Below are 23819 nucleotides of genomic sequence, written 5' to 3'. Positions count from 1 at the left end.
GACAAGCCGTGTTCACAGTTAGCCCTGCGTCAGACAAGCCGTGTTCACAGTTAGCCCTGCATCAGACAAGCTGTGTTCACAGTTAGTCCTGCATCAGACAAGCTGTGTTCACAGTTAGCCCTGCGTCAGACAAGCCGTGTTCACAGTTAGCCCTGCATCAGACAAGCTGTGTTCACAGTTAGCCCTGCGTCAGACAAGCCGTGTTCACAGTTAGCCCTGCATCAGACAAGCTGTGTTCACAGTTAGCCCTGCGTCAGACAAGCCGTGTTCACAGTTAGCCCTGCATCAGACAAGCTGTGTTCACAGTTAGCCCTGCATCAGACAAGCCGTGTTCACAGTTAGCCCTGCATCAGACAAGCCGTGTTCACAGTTAGCCCTGCATCAGTCAAGCCATGTTCACAGTTAGCCCTGCATCAGACAAGCCGTGTTCACAGTTAGCCCTGCGTCAGACAAGCCGTGTTCACAGTTAGCCCTGCGTCAGACAAGCCATGTTCACAGTTAGCCCTGCATCAGACAATCCGTGTTCACAGTTAGCCCTGCATCAGTCAAGCCATGTTCACAGTTAGCCCTGCATCAGACAAGCCGTGTTCACAGTTAGCCCTGCATCAGACAAGCTGTGTTCACAGTTAGCCCTGCATCAGACAAGCTGTGTTCACAGTTAGCCCTGCATCAGACAAGCCGTGTTCACAGTTAGCCCTGCGTCACACAAAGCCGTGTTCACAGTCAGCCCTGCGTCAGACAAGCCGTGTTCACAGTTAGCCCTGCATCAGACAAGCCGTGTTCACAGTTAGCCCTGCATCAGACAAGCCGTGTTCACAGTTAGCCCTGCATCAGACAAGCTGTGTTCACAGTTAGCCCTGCATCAGACAAGCTGTGTTCACAGTTAGCCCTGCATCAGACAAGCCGTGTTCACAGTTAGCCCTGCATCAGACAAGCTGTGTTCACAGTTAGCCCTGCATCAGACAAGCCGTGTTCACAGTTAGCCCTGCGTCAGACAAGCCGTGTTCACAGTTAGCCCTGCATCAGACAAGCTGTGTTCACAGTTAGTCCTGCATCAGACAAGCTGTGTTCACAGTTAGCCCTGCGTCAGACAAGCCGTGTTCACAGTTAGCCCTGCATCAGACAAGCTGTGTTCACAGTTAGCCCTGCGTCAGACAAGCCGTGTTCACAGTTAGCCCTGCATCAGACAAGCTGTGTTCACAGTTAGCCCTGCATCAGACAAGCTGTGTTCACAGTTAGCCCTGCATCAGACAAGCCGTGTTCACAGTTAGCCCTGCATCAGACAAGCTGTGTTCACAGTTAGCCCTGCATCAGACAAGCCGTGTTCACAGTTAGCCCTGCATCAGACAAGCCGTGTTCACAGTTAGCCCTGCGTCAGACAAGCCGTGTTCACAGTTAGCCCTGCATCAGACAAGCTGTGTTCACAGTTAGTCCTGCATCAGACAAGCTGTGTTCACAGTTAGCCCTGCGTCAGACAAGCCGTGTTCACAGTTAGCCCTGCATCAGACAAGCTGTGTTCACAGTTAGCCCTGCGTCAGACAAGCCGTGTTCACAGTTAGCCCTGCATCAGACAAGCCGTGTTCACAGTTAGCCCTGCATCAGACAAGCCGTGTTCACAGTTAGCCCTGCATCAGACAAGCTGTGTTCACAGTTAGCCCTGCATCAGACAAGCTGTGTTCACAGTTAGCCCTGCATCAGACAAGCCGTGTTCACAGTTAGCCCTGCATCAGACAAGCTGTGTTCACAGTTAGCCCTGCATCAGACAAGCCGTGTTCACAGTTAGCCCTGCGTCAGACAAGCCGTGTTCACAGTTAGCCCTGCATCAGACAAGCTGTGTTCACAGTTAGTCCTGCATCAGACAAGCTGTGTTCACAGTTAGCCCTGCGTCAGACAAGCCGTGTTCACAGTTAGCCCTGCATCAGACAAGCTGTGTTCACAGTTAGCCCTGCGTCAGACAAGCCGTGTTCACAGTTAGCCCTGCATCAGACAAGCTGTGTTCACAGTTAGCCCTGCGTCAGACAAGCCGTGTTCACAGTTAGCCCTGCATCAGACAAGCTGTGTTCACAGTTAGCCCTGCATCAGACAAGCCGTGTTCACAGTTAGCCCTGCATCAGACAAGCTGTGTTCACAGTTAGCCCTGCATCAGACAAGCCGTGTTCACAGTTAGCCCTGCATCAGACAAGCTGTGTTCACAGTTAGCCCTGCATCAGACAAGCCGTGTTCACAGTTAGCCCTGCGTCAGACAAGCCGTGTTCACAGTTAGCCCTGCATCAGACAAGCTGTGTTCACAGTTAGCCCTGCATCAGACAAGCTGTGTTCACAGTTAGCCCTGCATCAGACAAGCCGTGTTCACAGTTAGCCCTGCATCAGACAAGCTGTGTTCACAGTTAGCCCTGCATCAGACAAGCCGTGTTCACAGTTAGCCCTGCGTCAGACAAGCCGTGTTCACAGTTAGCCCTGCATCAGACAAGCTGTGTTCACAGTTAGTCCTGCATCAGACAAGCTGTGTTCACAGTTAGCCCTGCGTCAGACAAGCCGTGTTCACAGTTAGCCCTGCATCAGACAAGCTGTGTTCACAGTTAGCCCTGCGTCAGACAAGCCGTGTTCACAGTTAGCCCTGCATCAGACAAGCTGTGTTCACAGTTAGCCCTGCATCAGACAAGCCGTGTTCACAGTTAGCCCTGCATCAGACAAGCTGTGTTCACAGTTAGCCCTGCGTCAGACAAGCCGTGTTCACAGTTAGCCCTGCATCAGACAAGCTGTGTTCACAGTTAGCCCTGCATCAGACAAGCCGTGTTCACAGTTAGCCCTGCATCAGACAAGCCGTGTTCACAGTTAGCCCTGCATCACACAAGCCGTGTTCACAGTTAGCCCTGCATCAGTCAAGCCATGTTCACAGTTAGCCCTGCATCAGACAAGCCGTGTTCACAGTTAGCCCTGCATCAGACAAGCTGTGTTCACAGTTAGCCCTGCATCGGACAAGCTGTGTTCACAGTTAGCCCTGCATCAGACAAGCCGTGTTCACAGTTAGCCCTGCATCAGACAAGCTGTGTTCACAGTTAGCCCTGCATCAGACAAGCCGTGTTCACAGTTAGCCCTGCGTCAGACAAGCCGTGTTCACAGTTAGCCCTGCATCAGACAAGCTGTGTTCACAGTTAGTCCTGCATCAGACAAGCTGTGTTCACAGTTAGCCCTGCGTCAGACAAGCCGTGTTCACAGTTAGCCCTGCATCAGACAAGCTGTGTTCACAGTTAGCCCTGCGTCAGACAAGCCGTGTTCACAGTTAGCCCTGCATCAGACAAGCTGTGTTCACAGTTAGCCCTGCGTCAGACAAGCCGTGTTCACAGTTAGCCCTGCATCAGACAAGCTGTGTTCACAGTTAGCCCTGCATCAGACAAGCCGTGTTCACAGTTAGCCCTGCATCAGACAAGCCGTGTTCACAGTTAGCCCTGCATCAGTCAAGCCATGTTCACAGTTAGCCCTGCATCAGACAAGCCGTGTTCACAGTTAGCCCTGCATTAGACAAGCTGTGTTCACAGTTAGCCCTGCATCAGACAAGCTGTGTTCACAGTTAGCCCTGCATCAGACAAGCCGTGTTCACAGTTAGCCCTGCGTCAGACAAGCCGTGTTCACAGTTAGCCCTGCGTCAGACAAGCCATGTTCACAGTTAGCCCTGCATCAGACAATCCGTGTTCACAGTTAGCCCTGCATCAGTCAAGCCATGTTCACAGTTAGCCCTGCATCAGACAAGCCGTGTTCACAGTTAGCCCTGCATCAGACAAGCTGTGTTCACAGTTAGCCCTGCATCAGACAAGCTGTGTTCACAGTTAGCCCTGCATCAGACAAGCCGTGTTCACAGTTAGCCCTGCATCACACAAAGCCGTGTTCACAGTTAGCCCTGCGTCAGACAAGCCGTGTTCACAGTTAGCCCTGCATCAGACAAGCCGTGTTCACAGTTAGCCCTGCATCAGACAAGCCGTGTTCACAGTTAGCCCTGCATCAGACAAGCCGTGTTCACAGTTAGCCCTGCATCAGACAAGCCGTGTTCACAGTTAGCCCTGCATCAGACAAGCCGTGTTCACAGTTAGCCCTGCATCAGACAAGCCGTGTTCACAGTTAGCCCTGCATCAGACAAGCCGTGTTCACAGTTAGCCCTGCGTCAGACAAGCCGTGTTCACAGTTAGCCCTGCATCAGACAAGCTGTGTTCACAGTTAGCCCTGCGTCAGACAAGCCGTGTTCACAGTTAGCCCTGCATCAGCCATGCTGTGTTCACAGTTAGCCCTGCGTCAGACAAGCCGTGTTCACAGTTAGCCCTGCATCAGACAAGCTGTGTTCACAGTTAGCCCTGCGTCAGACAAGCCGTGTTCACAGTTAGCCCTGCATCAGACAAGCCGTGTTCACAGTTAGCCCTGCATCAGACAAGCCGTGTTCACAGTTAGCCCTGCATCAGACAAGCTGTGTTCACAGTTAGCCCTGCATCAGACAAGCTGTGTTCACAGTTAGCCCTGCATCAGACAAGCCGTGTTCACAGTTAGCCCTGCATCAGACAAGCTGTGTTCACAGTTAGCCCTGCATCAGACAAGCCGTGTTCACAGTTAGCCCTGCGTCAGACAAGCCGTGTTCACAGTTAGCCCTGCATCAGACAAGCTGTGTTCACAGTTAGTCCTGCATCAGACAAGCTGTGTTCACAGTTAGCCCTGCGTCAGACAAGCCGTGTTCACAGTTAGCCCTGCATCAGACAAGCCGTGTTCACAGTTAGCCCTGCGTCAGACAAGCCGTGTTCACAGTTAGCCCTGCATCAGACAAGCCGTGTTCACAGTTAGCCCTGCGTCAGACAAGCCGTGTTCACAGTTAGCCCTGCATCAGACAAGCTGTGTTCACAGTTAGCCCTGCATCAGACAAGCCGTGTTCACAGTTAGCCCTGCATCAGACAAGCCGTGTTCACAGTTAGCCCTGCATCAGACAAGCCGTGTTCACAGTTAGCCCTGCATCAGACAAGCTGTGTTCACAGTTAGCCCTGCATCAGACAAGCTGTGTTCACAGTTAGCCCTGCGTCAGACAAGCCGTGTTCACAGTTAGCCCTGCATCAGACAAGCTGTGTTCACAGTTAGCCCTGCGTCAGACAAGCCGTGTTCACAGTTAGCCCTGCATCAGACAAGCTGTGTTCACAGTTAGCCCTGCGTCAGACAAGCCGTGTTCACAGTTAGCCCTGCATCAGACAAGCTGTGTTCACAGTTAGCCCTGCGTCAGACAAGCCGTGTTCACAGTTAGCCCTGCATCAGACAAGCTGTGTTCACAGTTAGCCCTGCATCAGACAAGCCGTGTTCACAGTTAGCCCTGCATCAGACAAGCTGTGTTCACAGTTAGCCCTGCATCAGACAAGCCGTGTTCACAGTTAGCCCTGCATCAGACAAGCTGTGTTCACAGTTAGCCCTGCATCAGACAAGCCGTGTTCACAGTTAGCCCTGCGTCAGACAAGCCGTGTTCACAGTTAGCCCTGCATCAGACAAGCTGTGTTCACAGTTAGCCCTGCATCAGACAAGCTGTGTTCACAGTTAGCCCTGCATCAGACAAGCCGTGTTCACAGTTAGCCCTGCATCAGACAAGCTGTGTTCACAGTTAGCCCTGCATCAGACAAGCCGTGTTCACAGTTAGCCCTGCGTCAGACAAGCCGTGTTCACAGTTAGCCCTGCATCAGACAAGCTGTGTTCACAGTTAGTCCTGCATCAGACAAGCTGTGTTCACAGTTAGCCCTGCGTCAGACAAGCCGTGTTCACAGTTAGCCCTGCATCAGACAAGCTGTGTTCACAGTTAGCCCTGCGTCAGACAAGCCGTGTTCACAGTTAGCCCTGCATCAGACAAGCTGTGTTCACAGTTAGCCCTGCATCAGACAAGCCGTGTTCACAGTTAGCCCTGCATCAGACAAGCTGTGTTCACAGTTAGCCCTGCGTCAGACAAGCCGTGTTCACAGTTAGCCCTGCATCAGACAAGCTGTGTTCACAGTTAGCCCTGCATCAGACAAGCCGTGTTCACAGTTAGCCCTGCATCAGACAAGCCGTGTTCACAGTTAGCCCTGCATCACACAAGCCGTGTTCACAGTTAGCCCTGCATCAGTCAAGCCATGTTCACAGTTAGCCCTGCATCAGACAAGCCGTGTTCACAGTTAGCCCTGCATCAGACAAGCTGTGTTCACAGTTAGCCCTGCATCGGACAAGCTGTGTTCACAGTTAGCCCTGCATCAGACAAGCCGTGTTCACAGTTAGCCCTGCATCAGACAAGCTGTGTTCACAGTTAGCCCTGCATCAGACAAGCCGTGTTCACAGTTAGCCCTGCGTCAGACAAGCCGTGTTCACAGTTAGCCCTGCATCAGACAAGCTGTGTTCACAGTTAGTCCTGCATCAGACAAGCTGTGTTCACAGTTAGCCCTGCGTCAGACAAGCCGTGTTCACAGTTAGCCCTGCATCAGACAAGCTGTGTTCACAGTTAGCCCTGCGTCAGACAAGCCGTGTTCACAGTTAGCCCTGCATCAGACAAGCTGTGTTCACAGTTAGCCCTGCGTCAGACAAGCCGTGTTCACAGTTAGCCCTGCATCAGACAAGCTGTGTTCACAGTTAGCCCTGCATCAGACAAGCCGTGTTCACAGTTAGCCCTGCATCAGACAAGCCGTGTTCACAGTTAGCCCTGCATCAGTCAAGCCATGTTCACAGTTAGCCCTGCATCAGACAAGCCGTGTTCACAGTTAGCCCTGCATTAGACAAGCTGTGTTCACAGTTAGCCCTGCATCAGACAAGCTGTGTTCACAGTTAGCCCTGCATCAGACAAGCCGTGTTCACAGTTAGCCCTGCGTCAGACAAGCCGTGTTCACAGTTAGCCCTGCGTCAGACAAGCCATGTTCACAGTTAGCCCTGCATCAGACAATCCGTGTTCACAGTTAGCCCTGCATCAGTCAAGCCATGTTCACAGTTAGCCCTGCATCAGACAAGCCGTGTTCACAGTTAGCCCTGCATCAGACAAGCTGTGTTCACAGTTAGCCCTGCATCAGACAAGCTGTGTTCACAGTTAGCCCTGCATCAGACAAGCCGTGTTCACAGTTAGCCCTGCATCACACAAAGCCGTGTTCACAGTTAGCCCTGCGTCAGACAAGCCGTGTTCACAGTTAGCCCTGCATCAGACAAGCCGTGTTCACAGTTAGCCCTGCATCAGACAAGCCGTGTTCACAGTTAGCCCTGCATCAGACAAGCCGTGTTCACAGTTAGCCCTGCATCAGACAAGCCGTGTTCACAGTTAGCCCTGCATCAGACAAGCCGTGTTCACAGTTAGCCCTGCATCAGACAAGCCGTGTTCACAGTTAGCCCTGCATCAGACAAGCCGTGTTCACAGTTAGCCCTGCGTCAGACAAGCCGTGTTCACAGTTAGCCCTGCATCAGACAAGCTGTGTTCACAGTTAGCCCTGCGTCAGACAAGCCGTGTTCACAGTTAGCCCTGCATCAGCCATGCTGTGTTCACAGTTAGCCCTGCGTCAGACAAGCCGTGTTCACAGTTAGCCCTGCATCAGACAAGCTGTGTTCACAGTTAGCCCTGCGTCAGACAAGCCGTGTTCACAGTTAGCCCTGCATCAGACAAGCCGTGTTCACAGTTAGCCCTGCATCAGACAAGCCGTGTTCACAGTTAGCCCTGCATCAGACAAGCTGTGTTCACAGTTAGCCCTGCATCAGACAAGCTGTGTTCACAGTTAGCCCTGCATCAGACAAGCCGTGTTCACAGTTAGCCCTGCATCAGACAAGCTGTGTTCACAGTTAGCCCTGCATCAGACAAGCCGTGTTCACAGTTAGCCCTGCGTCAGACAAGCCGTGTTCACAGTTAGCCCTGCATCAGACAAGCTGTGTTCACAGTTAGTCCTGCATCAGACAAGCTGTGTTCACAGTTAGCCCTGCGTCAGACAAGCCGTGTTCACAGTTAGCCCTGCATCAGACAAGCCGTGTTCACAGTTAGCCCTGCGTCAGACAAGCCGTGTTCACAGTTAGCCCTGCATCAGACAAGCCGTGTTCACAGTTAGCCCTGCGTCAGACAAGCCGTGTTCACAGTTAGCCCTGCATCAGACAAGCTGTGTTCACAGTTAGCCCTGCATCAGACAAGCCGTGTTCACAGTTAGCCCTGCATCAGACAAGCCGTGTTCACAGTTAGCCCTGCATCAGACAAGCCGTGTTCACAGTTAGCCCTGCATCAGACAAGCTGTGTTCACAGTTAGCCCTGCATCAGACAAGCTGTGTTCACAGTTAGCCCTGCGTCAGACAAGCCGTGTTCACAGTTAGCCCTGCATCAGACAAGCTGTGTTCACAGTTAGCCCTGCATCAGACAAGCTGTGTTCACAGTTAGCCCTGCGTCAGACAAGCCGTGTTCACAGTTAGCCCTGCATCAGACAAGCTGTGTTCACAGTTAGCCCTGCATCAGACAAGCCGTGTTCACAGTTAGCCCTGCATCAGACAAGCTGTGTTCACAGTTAGCCCTGCGTCAGACAAGCCGTGTTCACAGTTAGCCCTGCATCAGACAAGCTGTGTTCACAGTTAGCCCTGCATCAGACAAGCCATGTTCACAGTTAGCCCTGCATCAGACAAGCCGTGTTCACAGTTAGCCCTGCATCAGACAAGCTGTGTTCACAGTTAGCCCTGCGTCAGACAAGCCGTGTTCACAGTTAGCCCTGCGTTGGGGTGGATGGAGTCCGTAGTCGCCGCTGCAATGGCTCGTGCTGTTCACCGCTGTCCGCAGACGAGGCTTGTGGCGGTGCTGGGCGCGTGCTCACAGCTGCTGACGAGCACGGGGCTCAGCCGGCCTCACTTCCTGCATCATCTGCAGCAGCAACAGGTGAGCAGCACTGTGCTAACTCCCCCCCGGCCCCCCAACACTGTGCCGAGTGACCTCATGTACGCAGGGGTAGCTGTTCCTGGGGGTGCCCTTTTCAAATGTTTGAAATGGGATGTGAAGTAAAGCGCCTGGGATACAGGAGGTCGTGGGTTTGATCCCAACCCTAAAGCCTGTTGTATGTTCGGAATTTGCGTGTCTCTCACCGTGGTCGCGTGGATTTTTCTCTGGGTCCTCCGATTTTCCCTCCACTTTTATAATCAACATCACGCTTTTATAGTATTTGGCTGCTGTTCATTTCCACATGGTTATAAGCCACTTCGTTGAGCTATCATTTGTGGCCAGGATGCTTCTGAAAAGGAGCTATATAGCTCAGTGGGTCTTACCTGATAAAATTTAAATAGTATAGTAGTATATTTAGATGTCCCAGCTTATAGGAGGGCGCTTTGATAAAATAATAAGTCGTGATCATCATTCCATACCTGTGGGGAGTGGTAGTATTGTGGTGATGCGCTGGACCCGGCGGCCCGAGTTTGAATCCCAATCAAAGCCAACATTATTGTTGAATGTCTGAATTGGTAATGGGCCTCCTCTAGGTTGACTCGGCCTTCTATGAGTACCTGGTGCGGTGTGTAAACATCACCACTGGGGAGACGAAGGCAGCCGGGCGTGGAGTTGGCCACCCAACCCTGGTGTGCCATGCCGGCCTTCATCGGTACTACTCGCGAACAGCACTTGCCCCAACAGTCTGTTGCAGGCTATATGGGGGATCTTTGTTTTGTTCGTGTCTTTCTGTACGTGGTTCCCAGCTGGGGTGTGTGCCGATGGAGCTGCTGTGGCGCCTTCACGTAGCGGATGTCGTCCCCTTGCACCACTCCCTGGCCAGGTGGAGCGACTCCCCCCACACTGTATCCAACCCTCTCACTTCAGCATCGAATTTGGGATCATCGGTGCAATGCTGCCCTTTCCTCGGCTCTGTTGTCAGCTTGAAGGTTTCCTCATTTTTAAGGAATCACGAGTGCGGGATTAAAAACACGCGACTCTTTGTGTTTTTGCGGTTTTGCACCAATCTCATTCTCATTGCCGGTAATTGGTGTAATGCAACCCCACCAGCTCGTGTGAGAGGGCCTCATTTCCGTTAAGAATCATCAGTTTAATCAGCTGTTTATTATATTTATTGATTGCCAGTAGAGTGACCTTTGCTTTTATTCCCTCATACCCAGTAAGAGGGAAATCGCCAGCATGCCATTGGCCCTGTTAGCCAAAATCACCCATCAACGTTGATTTTTTTGGGTTGAGTCACGTAACCGTCTGGCCAAATTGCTACCTTAAAACCCTTTACCGCCTGACAGTCAAATAAAGTTGTTGTATGTGAAAAGCGTTTAACGCACCGATTATTCATTCAGCTCACCATAAGTGAGTTGACTAGTTGAACCATGCAAAGACAAGGGGGGGATTCCCAAGTGATTTAAGTTTTTATCGAGAAAAAGAAAGTTGGGTTTCTTGTAGTGACCAAGCACTTCTTGAGAGAACAAAGGCATATTTGAATCTGGCACCGGCTTGCCCTAGGTCGACTCGGTCAAAAATAAGTAGTCTGTGGCTGTGAGGTTGTGAACATCAGTAGTGGGGGGGGGGGAGATGGATTTGCCCTTGCTTACTTGGCCCATTATTGTCCTTGCGTGCGACCTGTTCACTTGGATAATTAAACAAAAAATCATTGTGGTGGTCACATGACATGCAAGGCATGTGGATGGGAGTCGTACCTTGCTGCTGTCTGTAAGCAGCACACCTTACGTGCTGTTAAATGTATTTGTTTCTATCCTTTGTCCCCTTTCATGTTGCAATGGGGTTCTCATCATATGCAAGAAAGTGCTAGGATTTGAATTGTGGTCATCTATAGCTGACGAGTAGCCGTGATGATCAAGGCACGATCCACCAACTCCACCTCCATGGTGATGTGGCAGTGTCGTGTGCCGCCACCCGGCTTGGTATTTTGGTGCAGTGTAACATGAACACTCGTGCCTCACGCCAGGAGGTGCCTGGGTTTGGTTCCTGACTAGGGCGCCTTTCTGAGTGGAGTTCGTATGTTGCATGGATGTCCTCCAGTCATCAGTTTCCTCCCATTGCTAAAATAAACATATAATATAACCGTTATTGGCCAAACATCACAATGCTTTTAAGGGTTACTCGCAGATTTGCTCGGTTAGGATTGCACATAGCAACATCGCCCCCTCGACTGCGAAAACCTGGCAGAACATTCCTCAGAGAGAATATTACGACTCACTCGAGGCTTCCTGGGTAAACGAATGAAAAATTAAATGAACGTGTACTTTTGAGCGGTGCTAATGAGGGTGCACGCACGTGTGTGTGTACGCGTGCGTGTGTCGAACCAGCTGGGGAGCAGTGGTGTCGCGGTTAGCCATGCTGTGCTGTGAGCCCAGCGACCCGAGTTTGATTCCCGCTCCCGGGCAACACCAGTGACGATTCTAGATTTGAAGCTTTCGTGACTGCAAGGATTCATACTCTTAGGTTTTTTCGGTAAAGTCACATAGGTAAAAATAAATAATGAATAATAAAAATAACAGAAATAATAATAGAAATAAAATTATAAATCACGACGTTTTGGAGGCAACACAAGTCCCCGTCATCAGGTGGGACCGTCACAGCTAGATTTACTGTATCAAGGGAGGCAAAATTCCAAGAGACAAGCTCTTAAATACAAGTTAAGGGGGGAGGAGGGAGGGGGTTATCTGAATGTGGTAGCCAATGAATGGAACGTGTTGGGGGGGTGGGCAGGGCTGAAAGAGAAACGATTATCTGAACTGGTCCTTTGGTCTACTCCTAGGTGGACTTGGCCTCAAAAGAGTACCCAGTGCGATGTGTAAACATCGCCACTAGGGAGACAAAGGCAGACGGGCGCGGTGTTGGTCACCCACCCCCTCGTGCGCCATGCCACCCTTCATAGGTGCTGTTCGCTAACAGCACTTGTCCCAACAGTTTGTTAATGGCTATACAGGGGATCTTTGTCTTTGTTTGGAGCCAGCTGGAGCGACGATGCAGCAGCCGTAGTGCGGAGCTGCGTGGCCTCCTCGCTGCTGGAGCTGCTGAGCGTCGTGCCCGGCGGCACCGAGAGCCCTCGGCGCGAGACGCTGCAAGGTGCGGACCCTTGGAGCGATGACGCGAGATCGCTTCCCCCTGATGATACGTTCCCCCTGTCTGCTACCTTAAACTCCCATAACGATCACTGCCAATTTATTTTGACGTTTTTTTCACTTGCCTTTACTTTTTAATAAGTAATTTGTCCAAAGTAATTTGTCTCAAGCAGCATTGGTTATACAGAATGTATTTGTTTGATCTTGTTTAACATTTACAATTCGAGTACGACGTTTTGCCGGTAATTACTCTGCAACGCACCAGTGTGCTGAACTCGTTACTAATTAATTTTACAGGTATTAGTAAGGGTTGTCATGTTAACAGAAACCTGTATTATGGATGATATTGTTCGTGAAAGCCTACGTTTCAACTAGTTACTAATTAGCACGTTCTGTTTACGTGACAACCCTTACTAATTGACTGTCAGGTGGTGGCAGATTTAACAACATGTTTATACTTAAGCGATCTAGCAAAACAAACCTTAATGATCTGTACTGTATTTGTTTTATTTTGTGAAACACCTTGCTTACAAACAGCACTGCTTAATAGCAGTGTAAGAGAAAACAACAGAAGTGTATGAATATTCAAATAGGAGTCTTCATTGCTGTTATCACAATATTGACCAAATCAGACCGAAGAAGCTGCCAGGCGTTTTCCTGGTCGCTTTAAACGCAACCATTTCCTGTATCAACTAACACAGTGGCTTTATATTCTGAATCGTGTCACTAAGTACTTGGTTGTCAAAAGTGTGGATGGCTTTTCATGTCTTGTTGGCGAGGTTGAAGGCTCAAACACCAGAAGCTTCGTTGCATGAATCCAGAGATTCAAATCTGGTTTCAAATTCAACAATTGAATATCTAAAAATATCGACTTTGTCCCCTACTGGCATCTGTAGCTGTTCCTTTCCTGTATTTCCTGTCACTTTCAAGTAATGCTGTAAATTGTCCAACTGCTCCCCATGAGCTCATGTTTATGTTCTCCTTTGGTCAGTCTTCCATGCCGTAATGTGAGAAAAGTTTCTTTTAAATTGCTGCCAAATGGTGAAAACATACCAAACAAATTCATTGTATATATCCCTGTCCATCAGTTGTGGAAACCTGGATCTGAATGATTGGTAATAGCCTCCATGCAGACCACCTGATATTGTGAAACTTTCCCAGCTTTACAAAAGAAATTACTTTTTTCTTCATATAGTTTTTTTATGTTTCTACTTTTTGTTATTGAAAATTTGAAACTCGGTACTCTTAGAACGCAGCGATTCAATATCTCGCAGTATGGAACCAAACGATCGGCTGATTTTTATCAGCGTCCGAGCGTATGTGCAGTGCACAGAATATGAACAAGGGAGGCCCCTATGGCAACCCTGTTGTGTAATGTTGAGTTGTAATGTTGGTACAACTCTGTTGTAGATGCCGATGTTTATTTGGGCTTTATCTGTGCTACACCAATACTAGTTTTTTTTCTTCCATTCACCCCCTTATCCCGAAATGCCAAATAGGTTCACAATTCCATTCACACTTTCTTGGACTAAGCATTTTGCATCTTGTCCGAATCAAACCAAGGAAGTCGGAAGAACATTCTCTGTTGTTCGAGACACTCATGACGCACACAGTTTCCCCCTCTGTTTTAGTTATATATCTAATCCATGAAAAAGAAGATCCCAGAATTCAGCTCATTTTAGGTTTTCTTGAAAGGCTGAATTAATTAATCACGTCTGTGATTATGTTAATAAGCCGTGCACTCCCTACATATCACCGTAATAAGCACTTGCGACGTTTACACCGAGCAGCTTTAAAAGTGCAATATCTTCGTAGTTTCGAATAGGACGTGCATGTTCGAAAAAAAACGTAAAAAATATTCTAAAGAGCTCGGAACTGTTCTATATTTGCTTTCTGTTGCCATTGGTCAAGTGGACGAATTGATCTATCTTCTTGACTAAGATGTGCAGCCGACATGGTGTCAACAACTTGTACACGCTCAGCACTCTTTGTATTTTTCAAACATTGGACGACTGAAGTTTTTTTTGCACATTTATTATAAGCGCTTGTTTTATTCGCAAGATTTGGGTTTGAGCTCGACACGGTTTACACCACACGTCTGTCCGCTCGCGGTTAGTATCCAGCCATTGAACTTCATTGAGACGTTTTTAAGAATTCTCGTTTTTAAAATTAAACTCATAACTTTTTTGACATTTTCATTTGAGCCACGAACCTAAAATCGGAAGAAAAATTATCTATTGATGACAATCTGCTGTCATAACCTGTTTAACAGGAAAGGTCATTTTAATTATAGAACAAAAATATTGGTGTATTTAAATAGGCCTAAAATAATTCACAACTTTCACTCTTTTTGTTAAGTCTAAAATCCAAAGATTTGTATGTTTTCAGATTTCGACAGGATCATCTTCACTTATCATTCGGAATATTGGAACATTCGGCAAGGCCAGAGCCCCATATGTTTCGAATTAACAAATTGTAAAATAGTAATAGTTGCTTTCTGGACGTGGGTGTGCGTGGTGCACAACGCTCGCTAACGAGAGCGGTTGTGGTGGGGTCCCTGATGTCCACCGAGCCCAGGGTGAGTTGGGCTCCTCCCCCACAGGAATTCCCACGTTGCTCCTGGGTGGTTGGGGTTTGAGTTGTGGACACCACTCAAGCCGGCTCGGTGACGTTCAAAGGTTTTACACATTTGAACGCATTGGCAGTACACCGGTGGGTGCGCGGTATGAAAATGAAAAGTAAAAAAATTCCGCAATAATGATTTATTTTCCCATAATTCGCAACCCCCAGTCAGAAAATATTGCGGGGGTGGTGGTGATGGTGCATCAAAATCAACTCTCGTGATGTCAAAGCGGTCGGAAGACGAACATTATATGAGCAACTGAACACAAAGCTTCATAATATTCATAATATAGGTTTTTGGGTCAGATCGCGTTATTTATAAATGTGTCGTAACCCTCCACCACCCGACACGGCCAATCAGTAAAAAATGTGTCACGTTTTCAAAGGACAAATTAATTGACTTCTTTAGCCCACCGGTGTGTTGAAGAGAGAATCAACAGCATTTTAAAATTTGAGTAGTACGACGTTTCGCTGATAATTACAATCAGTTTCATCGGGCAAGAATGGTGAAGCTCTCCTGTTGCTTCCGGTCTTAAATAGAGCAGCATCAGGGTGACATCATCATTTAATTCAATTCAATCTGGTGCAGTGATTCGAGGAAAGGAGGGGGAGGGTATTGTAATTATATAGATTGGTAATCATTCAATTATTATTCATTGGTATTTGTTTCCCTTATAAGGAATTGTAATTGTATTTATTTGATAATACGCTTCCAGGCCGCACTAAAGCTCCAGTCTTTTGCCGTATAGCAGCACCCAGCCTAATGACGATTGGCTGGCTCCGTGTTTCAAACGCAGATTTGACTCGTGCCCTAGACTTGGTTTGACGGTTCCTCGATTCAATGGACCCAAATCAACGGTCAATATTGACCTCTTTTAGCAAGTCTCAGTCGACTGAATAAACCTTCGAATCATGTCATACTTGGTGACAGGGTCAATTAATGAACCTAGACTGAACGCCGTGCGCTCACAACCCCTCGCCCCGCACTTACACTCGCACAGCTCTGCTGCAGAGGACCGCTCCGTGGTGTAACATTGAGTGGTGTGGTTTCCTGTGCCCGTGTGCGATCTGTGCTGAGCAGGGCTGGTGGTCGAACTGGTCCGGGTTGCGTATGGAGATGCCGGCCAGGAGACAGGTCAACAGGTCAGTGAGCGCTCTGCCCACCCTGCTGACGGGGGCAGCGTGGGCCTCCTGCTTGCGCCGGACTCGCGCTGACCATGGCTCGTTGGGAAATGCGGGGCTTGCTTGAGTGGCAGCGGTGGGAGTGACTTGTGAATCTGGTGTTGGAGAATGGAGATTTTATTTTGCTCTTGGGATATAGCAGCCGTGGCCAGGTCAAGATGCTTTGGCTCTCTGCAGCAAGAGGGACTAGTTGTTCTGTTGAGCCAGTCACACTACGGGATGGCCCACTCACTACACCACAATTATAAACACGCACATCGACAGCCCCTTTTGTTAATTCGCTGCTGGATATGGGCAATGGCGGAGCCAGGATTTTCAGGTAGGGGGGGCTACCCCTCCAGCAATGAAAAATGATAGAGGAGTTGTTAGTAAGTAAGGACTTGTCCCTTGCTTTTTATTCGAACTGTGTGTGATCGGCATCACGCTCGCTGAAGGTGAATGCCTTCAGGGAAGCCATGTACTGTATACGCAACTGCGCGCAATTCTGTGAGTCGCTTATAACCGCTTTGCCGTTACTTATTGCCAATGATGGACTCAGACTATTGTCCTATCATTTCATAGAGTCCCTGGCACCTAATAATATGCTACACAGTGGCAGTGGGGGTCGCAAAATGCCGATTTATTAATATTTAAACCCCAATGATCCGATCGAAATTAGGGATTTCGATCAGATAATTGGGGGGGCACGTGCCACCCCACCGCCCCCACACTGGCTCTGCCAGTGGATGTGGGCTTTGGGCTGTGGGAGTTGTTTGAACATACTTCACTTCGTCGGTCAGTTTGCAAAGAGAAGAGTGAAAGTACTGTTTGTGATGACTTCATGAGGCCAGAATGGTGCACGACGGCTTGGTGTTGCCAACACCACATCTGGCCGCTTTTGTCTCCCTATTGCAGAAGTTCACACACACGGCTTCATGTACTCTATTTTAAAGCTTAGGCTATGTAGGCAGGGTCCTGGGACTGGTTCTGATATCACTCACAACTGGTGTTACCCGTGGCCTGGAATAGAACGCATGTCACTCGCCACACTGAATCTAAACAACACTGGCTAAAACTCCTATTTCCTTTAAATCTCGACATTTCATAGCACTGATCATATTAAACATCCATCGGAGCCACAGACAGTTTTTCTTGATTGCCGTAAAGTCGGTGAGCTGGTTTTTCCTTCCTGCTTTAATTTATCATAGGGTTCTTAAGTGCAATGTAGCCTCTGCTTACCCTAAGCACTAAAATGTCTTAAGTGTCTCACTGGCTAGTCTCTCCATGGAAGAACTCCTGATTCCTTTTAAAGGTGGTACTCATTTTTATCGACCCTGGTTGGGAGTTGCTCTACCCTGCTCAGTGTAGCCGGTCCGCCCTGTCCCCTCTCCCATCGTGAATCCTTTCAAAGTGGGGGACAGGTTGGTTAAATAGCAACAACAACGATACAAATTATAAAGTTTGGAGACGATGAGTAGTGACTCTGTGTTCTGTCCTCCGAAGAAGTGGGGCCACGCCACAACAGATGGGCACCAGAGGTTTGTGAAACGGCAAAAGTTTATTTCAAAAGTCTTCTTTAGAAGGGCAATTGTTTGTATCTGCCATAGTGATCAGAGACCCCCTCCTTGTCACAACATCGCAGTTCAATTTCTCATGTCGAAATCCACCAAAATCTCTATTGGCGACATGCCCCGTACTCTAATGAGCACTTGGGGGCTCTGGGTCCAATCCCTGATCACTGTTGCATTCACTTAGAATAAAAATAAAAACGCACCTGGTTCTGCGTAGCAACTATCAGAGTGCACAATTATACGTGTGATTCATCGAAGGCGAGCTCACACCGGCTACATCAGTAATACAACAACAGTCTCTCATCTATGGTGGCAAGCCTTGCCAGAGTCTGAAGACTCATTTCATGAGGGTCCTGTTTGGTCAGTTGACGAGTGTGGGAGGAAATTGGGAGAATGGTGGCGCAGTGGGGGGGGGTAACCTTTGTAACACGAACACTCGTGCCTCACGCCAGGAGGTACCTGGGTTCGATTCCTGACCAGGGTGCCTGCCTTTTGTCAGTGGAGTTTGTATGTTCTCTCCATGTTCTGCATGAATGTCCCAAAGTCTCCAGTTTACTCCCATTACTAAAACAAAATGCAATGTAACCGATATTTCATGGGGCCTCCCTTGCCAGTATCAAGATATAAGAATGGGGTTTACCCTTTCTGGCAATAAAACAGGTGTTGGGATGTTAAGACACCAAACTGAAACCTATTTCAAGGAATCATGTCTGCATTGAACTACGTATAATTGTGGTGAACATGCAAGAAAAAACATGTTTTGCATTGTCTTTGAAACTGATTGGTCCACACCAGAGACATGATTTCTTGCAAAAGGTTTCAGTTTGGTGTTTTAACATCTTAACACTGAGTCGCAGAAGTTGACTTGGAGACAACACATTTATTCAGTTCCAACACACGGGGTAACTTTCCCCTGAACAGAATAACAACCTATGGTGGTGACCACCAGGCTAACAACACTAGTTACAACGTGACTGGTGTAGTTAGCCAGGTGGTGACCACCAGGCTAGCTACACTAGTTACCACGTGACTGGTGTAGTTAGCCAGGTGGTGACCACCCGGCTAACTACACTAGTTACAACGCAACTGCTACTACGGACCGGGACCAACAGCTTCGGCCCGAGTCCACATCTTGGAGACTCGTTGAACGGAGAACGTAGACGAAGGTTTCTTCCAGGATGAACAACCACCCCTCTCGGGACCCGGCTCATAGTCTCTGTGGCGTGGCCGGCTCCACCCTTGGCCTCGTCCACCTTCCAGAATCCTCGGGAAGGATCTGGGTCCTGATCACGTGACCCCCCCTAGCCCCCGCTTGGGGCCCCTTTGTAAGACTTAACCGGTCACGTGTCCTCCCGGGTCAACCAGAGTGCCATGGCCTCACACAACCTCATCCTTTGGTCGGCACCCACACACCCTGTCCTGTAGGGTCGGTACTACACCCATCCAGCGATGTCACTACATATGTAACTGATATTGGCCAAGCATCACAAAACTTTAGGGTTTGCAGATTTTTCTCTATTAGGATTGCATGTGGCTATATCGCCCCCCCCCCCCCCCCCCAATTGCGAAAACTTGGTGGAACCGGACTAAAGAAATCTTAACATGTGGTGAGACTTTTCTTAAAACATGGCCACATGGTAAAGATACACTTAATGATTTTCTGAATCATCTCAATGCACAAAACCCGGCCATCCGGTTCACCATGGAAATGGAGGTGAATAACACACTCCCATTCCTGGATATTTTGCTTGGACATGGTCTAAATGTCAAAATAACATTCAGCGTTTACCGAAAGCGAACGCACACTGAGGCCTATCTGAATACAGATTCACATCACCCAGCTTAGAAATCCTCTCTTATCAAGACACTCATACATTGGGCTAAAACAGTGTCAGATGGTGAAAGTCTAGTGAGAGAAATTAAATATGTTAAGGAAGCACTACGACATAATGGCTACAATAATGCTCAAATTAACAGCACTGAATGCCAAATCACGAACGCAAAGCAACACTGCTGAAAGTGATCAGATTGTTACAACAATTAAAATACCATATATCTTAGGAGTAACTGACAAATTAGCCCGTGTTTTGCAAAAGCAAAATATTAAAGTAAAATTTGGTACAGTACACAAAATAAAAAAACTAGTATCTTGCACTAAAGACGAATTGCCTAAATTACTAACAAGGTGTATATCGGATTAATTGTTTATGTGGCAGATGCTATATTGGTCAGATTGGACGTAACATCAGCGTAAGACTAAAAGAACACCAAAGAAATAGTAAATGATCTCAAACACAACTGTCGGCAGTGGCAAAACATTCTTGTCAACAAGGACACTCAATTGATTTTGATAACGTTGAAGTGTTGTGTAGAACGAATTATTACTGGCCAAGACTCATTAGAGAATCCATTGAAATTGAGAGAAATAGAAATAACTTTAATCGCTCTGACAGCTACAGGCTTCGTGCGGCCTGGAAGCGTATTATTAAATAAAATATGTATTACAATTACAATTCCTTATAGGGGAAACATATACTAATTAATAACAATTGACTCATTATCAATCTATTATATAATTACAATACCCTCCCCGCCTCAAATCACTGCACCTGAATGAGGTAAATGATGACGTCACCCTGCTGCTGCTCTATTTAAGACCGGGAGCAAGTGGAGGACTTCACCATTCTGGCAAATTGCCCGATGATGCTGGATGTAATTACCAGCGAAACGTCGTTCTCAAAAATTGGAAAGGATGTTGAATCACTCTTCAACACACCGGTGGGCTGAAGTGAACTATTTGTCTTTTGTCGACGTGACACTTTTTTACCGTTTGGCCGTGTTGGGTGGTGAAGGGTTACGACACATTTATAAATAACGCGATCTAACTCAAAAACGTTTATTATGAAGCGTAATAATAATAAAACACTGCAGCGGTTTTAGTAAAATTACAAATCATCAGCCCAGTACAGCTACACTATTTGTCAACTGTTTACAGCTCCATTCTGTTTAAGCATTAATGGTCCAGCACAGTCCAGATTCCCTGTTTCTGCTTGAGAGTATGCCTATTTGTAAATTGTGTGACCATCTAATAAACAGGAATAAGACTCATGAATACAATATAACGTGATCTAACCACCGACAGTAATCTCCATGAGTTGCGTCGACGTTTTGCGTGATACCATCGCGACTTATGCTCGAATTCTGCACTGCGTGCACAGGTTTGCGTTCAGATACTGGATCTACTCCTACACGGTGAGTACAGCAGAGTGACAGACCTGTCTTTGATGGGGACTCGAGACAACAGACAGACTGGTTTCTGGGGTCCTTGGACAATAGACAAACAGACTAGTTTCTATTGGGTCTCTAGACCATAGACAGACAGACTGCTCTCCGATAGATTCTTTACGGGTTTCACGACGGTGACGGCCTGGCAGCCGCAGTCCCCTGGAAGTTTGCAGCGGTGCCGGCGCCGTGCATGGGCATCACCCTCACAGCGTCTCTGTGCCCGGCAGGCTGCACGGCGGAGCTCGTGAGCGGCGCGCCACCGCCGGCCCCAGCTCGACGCCTTCCCAGGTGAGTGCCGCGACAGGGAAAGAAAAAAAACTTCCCCCCCCCCCGCACCCCCCGCACCCCCCGAGCCCCCCGCCCCCCCTCCGCCCCCCCCCGTCCCCCCCACTCCCCCCGCCCTGCCCCCCGCTTGGGGTGGTTGAAGCACTCACCAATTCACTCCAGTCACTCGCTCATCAGTGATCAGTCGCCTCCTTGTCACAATTGTATTGCTACTGCCATGTAACTTCCCTTCTTGATTCCTTCACTCAGTCTGCCAGACACTGATTATTTAATCTTGTCCAAATTGTTCAACCAACACACTGCAGGTCACAATCGTCTCTTTTCCCCACGTTAGAACGATAAACTTGATATTCTTAGGTTTTTTCGGTAAAGTCACGTAGGTAAAAACATTATAAAGTAAAATAAAATGAAAATAAAAATCACGACGTTTCGGAGGCAACACAAGCTTCCGTCTTCAGGTGGTACCGTCACAGCCACGACAGCTGTATCAAGTAAATGAGAGATTGCAGGAGTTACCACTGCGTTTATATAATGGTTGGAGAAGGTGGTGGGGCAAGGGCCGCATACTTATTATTAATATGGTAAGGTGAGGTTTGAGACTAAGAATAGACTGCATAACAAAGGCTGAGCCTTTGTTTATGGAGAGGTGCGGTTTGTGACTCAACCTGTAACAGGGAGTGCACCACTAAACATGGTTAAACAGTAATGGTTGTCTGTCAAATAAGGTTGGCAAATAAGTGTAGTTAAATCTTTTTTGCATGGTTAATCACATCTTTCCAATGATTACTCAGTTTGTAACCGTCATCACGGTTGAAATTATGTCTGTGTTTGTATATTTGTATGGCTTCGTGTACAAACCTTTGATGGTAGCCAGGAGGTTTGCAGAGAACCTTGGTCTCGGAAAATACAATTTCATGAGAGCCCACCGAGTTGTAGCAATGATCGGCAACGGCCGAAGAATCAGTTCTGCCGTGTTTCAGATCTGACTTGTGCTCGCGGACACGATCAGAAACATGACGTTTCGTTTCTCCAATGTAGCAATCACCACAAATGCAACTCAATTTGTAGACTCCAGGATACTGTAAGTCAGGAACGACATCCTTCACAGATGGAATCAAATCACGGATTTTATGCACTGTACTGAATCGGACTTGGATCTTATGTTTGTTTAGAATTTTGGAGATCTTTTTGGTCACGCCTGCTATGTATGGCAACGTGATAGTTTTGGTCGGAGTTTCATGTGGCTGTTTCTGTATGGTGGGAGAGACAGCTTGGCGGATAGTGCGGTCAGAGTATCCGTTCATCCTGAGGGCCCGATGTACATGTCTTAATTCACCGGCCAGGTGGTGTTGGTCAGCAATGCCATGGGCTCTGTGGTATAGCGTTTTGATGAGAGAATTCTTTTGAGATGGGTGGTGGTGGGAATCCGGTTTCAAGTAGGAATCTGTGTGGGTGGCTTTCCTGTAGACAGAATGTCCCAAGGATCCGTCAGGCCTCCTCTCAAACAGAATATCCAAGAATGGTAGTATTTTGTTTGAGAGGAGGCCTGACGGATCCTTGGGACATTCTGTCTACAGGAAAGCCACCCACACAGATTCCTACTTGAAACCGGATTCCCACCACCACCCATCTCAAAAGAATTTTCTCATCAAAACGCTATACCACAGAGCCCATGGCATTGCTGACCAACACCACCTGGCCGGTGAATTAAGACATGTACATCGGGCCCTCAGGATGAACGGATACTCTGACCGCACTATCCGCCAAGCTGTCTCTCCCACCATACAGAAACAGCCACATGAAACTCCGACCAAAACTATCACGTTGCCATACATAGCAGGCGTGACCAAAAAGATCTCCAAAATTCTAAACAAACATAAGATCCAAGTCCGATTCAGTACAGTGCATAAAATCCGTGATTTGATTCCATCTGTGAAGGATGTCGTTCCTGACTTACAGTATCCTGGAGTCTACAAATTGAGTTGCATTTGTGGTGATTGCTACATTGGAGAAACGAAACGTCATGTTTCTGATCGTGTCCGCGAGCACAAGTCAGATCTGAAACACGGCAGAACTGATTCTTCGGCCGTTGCCGATCATTGCTACAACTCGGTGGGCTCTCATGAAATTGTATTTTCCGAGACCAAGGTTCTCTGCAAACCTCCTGGCTACCATCAAAGGTTTGTACACGAAGCCATACAAATATACAAACACAGACATAATTTCAACCGTGATGACGGTTACAAACTGAGTAATCATTGGAAAGATGTGATTAACCATGCAAAAAAGATTTAACTACACTTATTTGCCAACCTTATTTGACAGACAACCATTACTGTTTAACCATGTTTAGTGGTGCACTCCCTGTTACAGGTTGAGTCACAAACCGCACCTCTCCATAAACAAAGGCTCAGCCTTTGTTATGCAGTCTATTCTTAGTCTCAAACCTCGCCTTACCATATTAATAATAAGTATGCGGCCCTTGCCCCACCACCTTCTCCAACCATTATATAAACGCAGTGGTAACTCCTGCAATCTCTCATTTACTTGATACAGCTGTCGTGGCTGTGACGGTACCACCTGAAGACGGAAGCTTGTGTTGCCTCCGAAACGTCGTGATTTTTATTTTTATTTTATTTTACTTTTTAATGTTTTTACCTACGTGACTTTACCGAAAAAACCTAATAATATGATTCATTGCAGTCACGAAAGCTTCAAATCTAGAGATAAACTTGATAGGAAGGACTGCTGCGGATAATTCAAAATCGAGGATAATAAAAAATATATAAATTTTCCGTGGATTTCTATGCAAAAAATCACTAATATAGATATAAATGATGTTTAAGTTAAGAAAATGTTGTTTGTTAATGAATAAAGAAAATT

General features: G+C 47.8%; 1 protein-coding gene across 7 annotated transcripts in view; it reads left to right on the top strand.

Moving 5' to 3' along the window:
- FANCA (FA complementation group A) overlaps positions 1 to 23819 on the top strand; it is a 152757-nt gene that overhangs the window by 13413 nt on the left and 115525 nt on the right. For 6 of the 7 annotated variants that reach the window (XM_078865653.1, XM_078865652.1, XM_078865650.1 and 3 more), the window contains 6 exons: positions 8768 to 8863; positions 9670 to 9746; positions 11904 to 12016; positions 15716 to 15777; positions 20585 to 20618; positions 20879 to 20939. In XM_078865653.1, the coding sequence (XP_078721779.1) occupies positions 8768 to 8863; positions 9670 to 9746; positions 11904 to 12016; positions 15716 to 15777; positions 20585 to 20618; positions 20879 to 20939 (443 nt within the window). Of the gene's footprint in view, positions 1 to 8767; positions 8864 to 9669; positions 9747 to 11899; positions 12017 to 15715; positions 15778 to 20584; positions 20619 to 20878; positions 20940 to 23819 lie in introns of those variants that run through there. The other variant, XM_078865656.1, reaches the window with a different exon arrangement.

This window comes from Lampetra fluviatilis, chromosome 20, assembly GCF_964198595.1.
Source record: "Lampetra fluviatilis chromosome 20, kcLamFluv1.1, whole genome shotgun sequence".
In the NCBI taxonomy this organism is placed as follows: Eukaryota; Metazoa; Chordata; class Hyperoartia; order Petromyzontiformes; family Petromyzontidae; genus Lampetra; species Lampetra fluviatilis.
The sequence above is the reverse complement of the archived record's forward strand: the minus strand, read 5'-3'. Positions and strand labels throughout refer to the sequence as shown.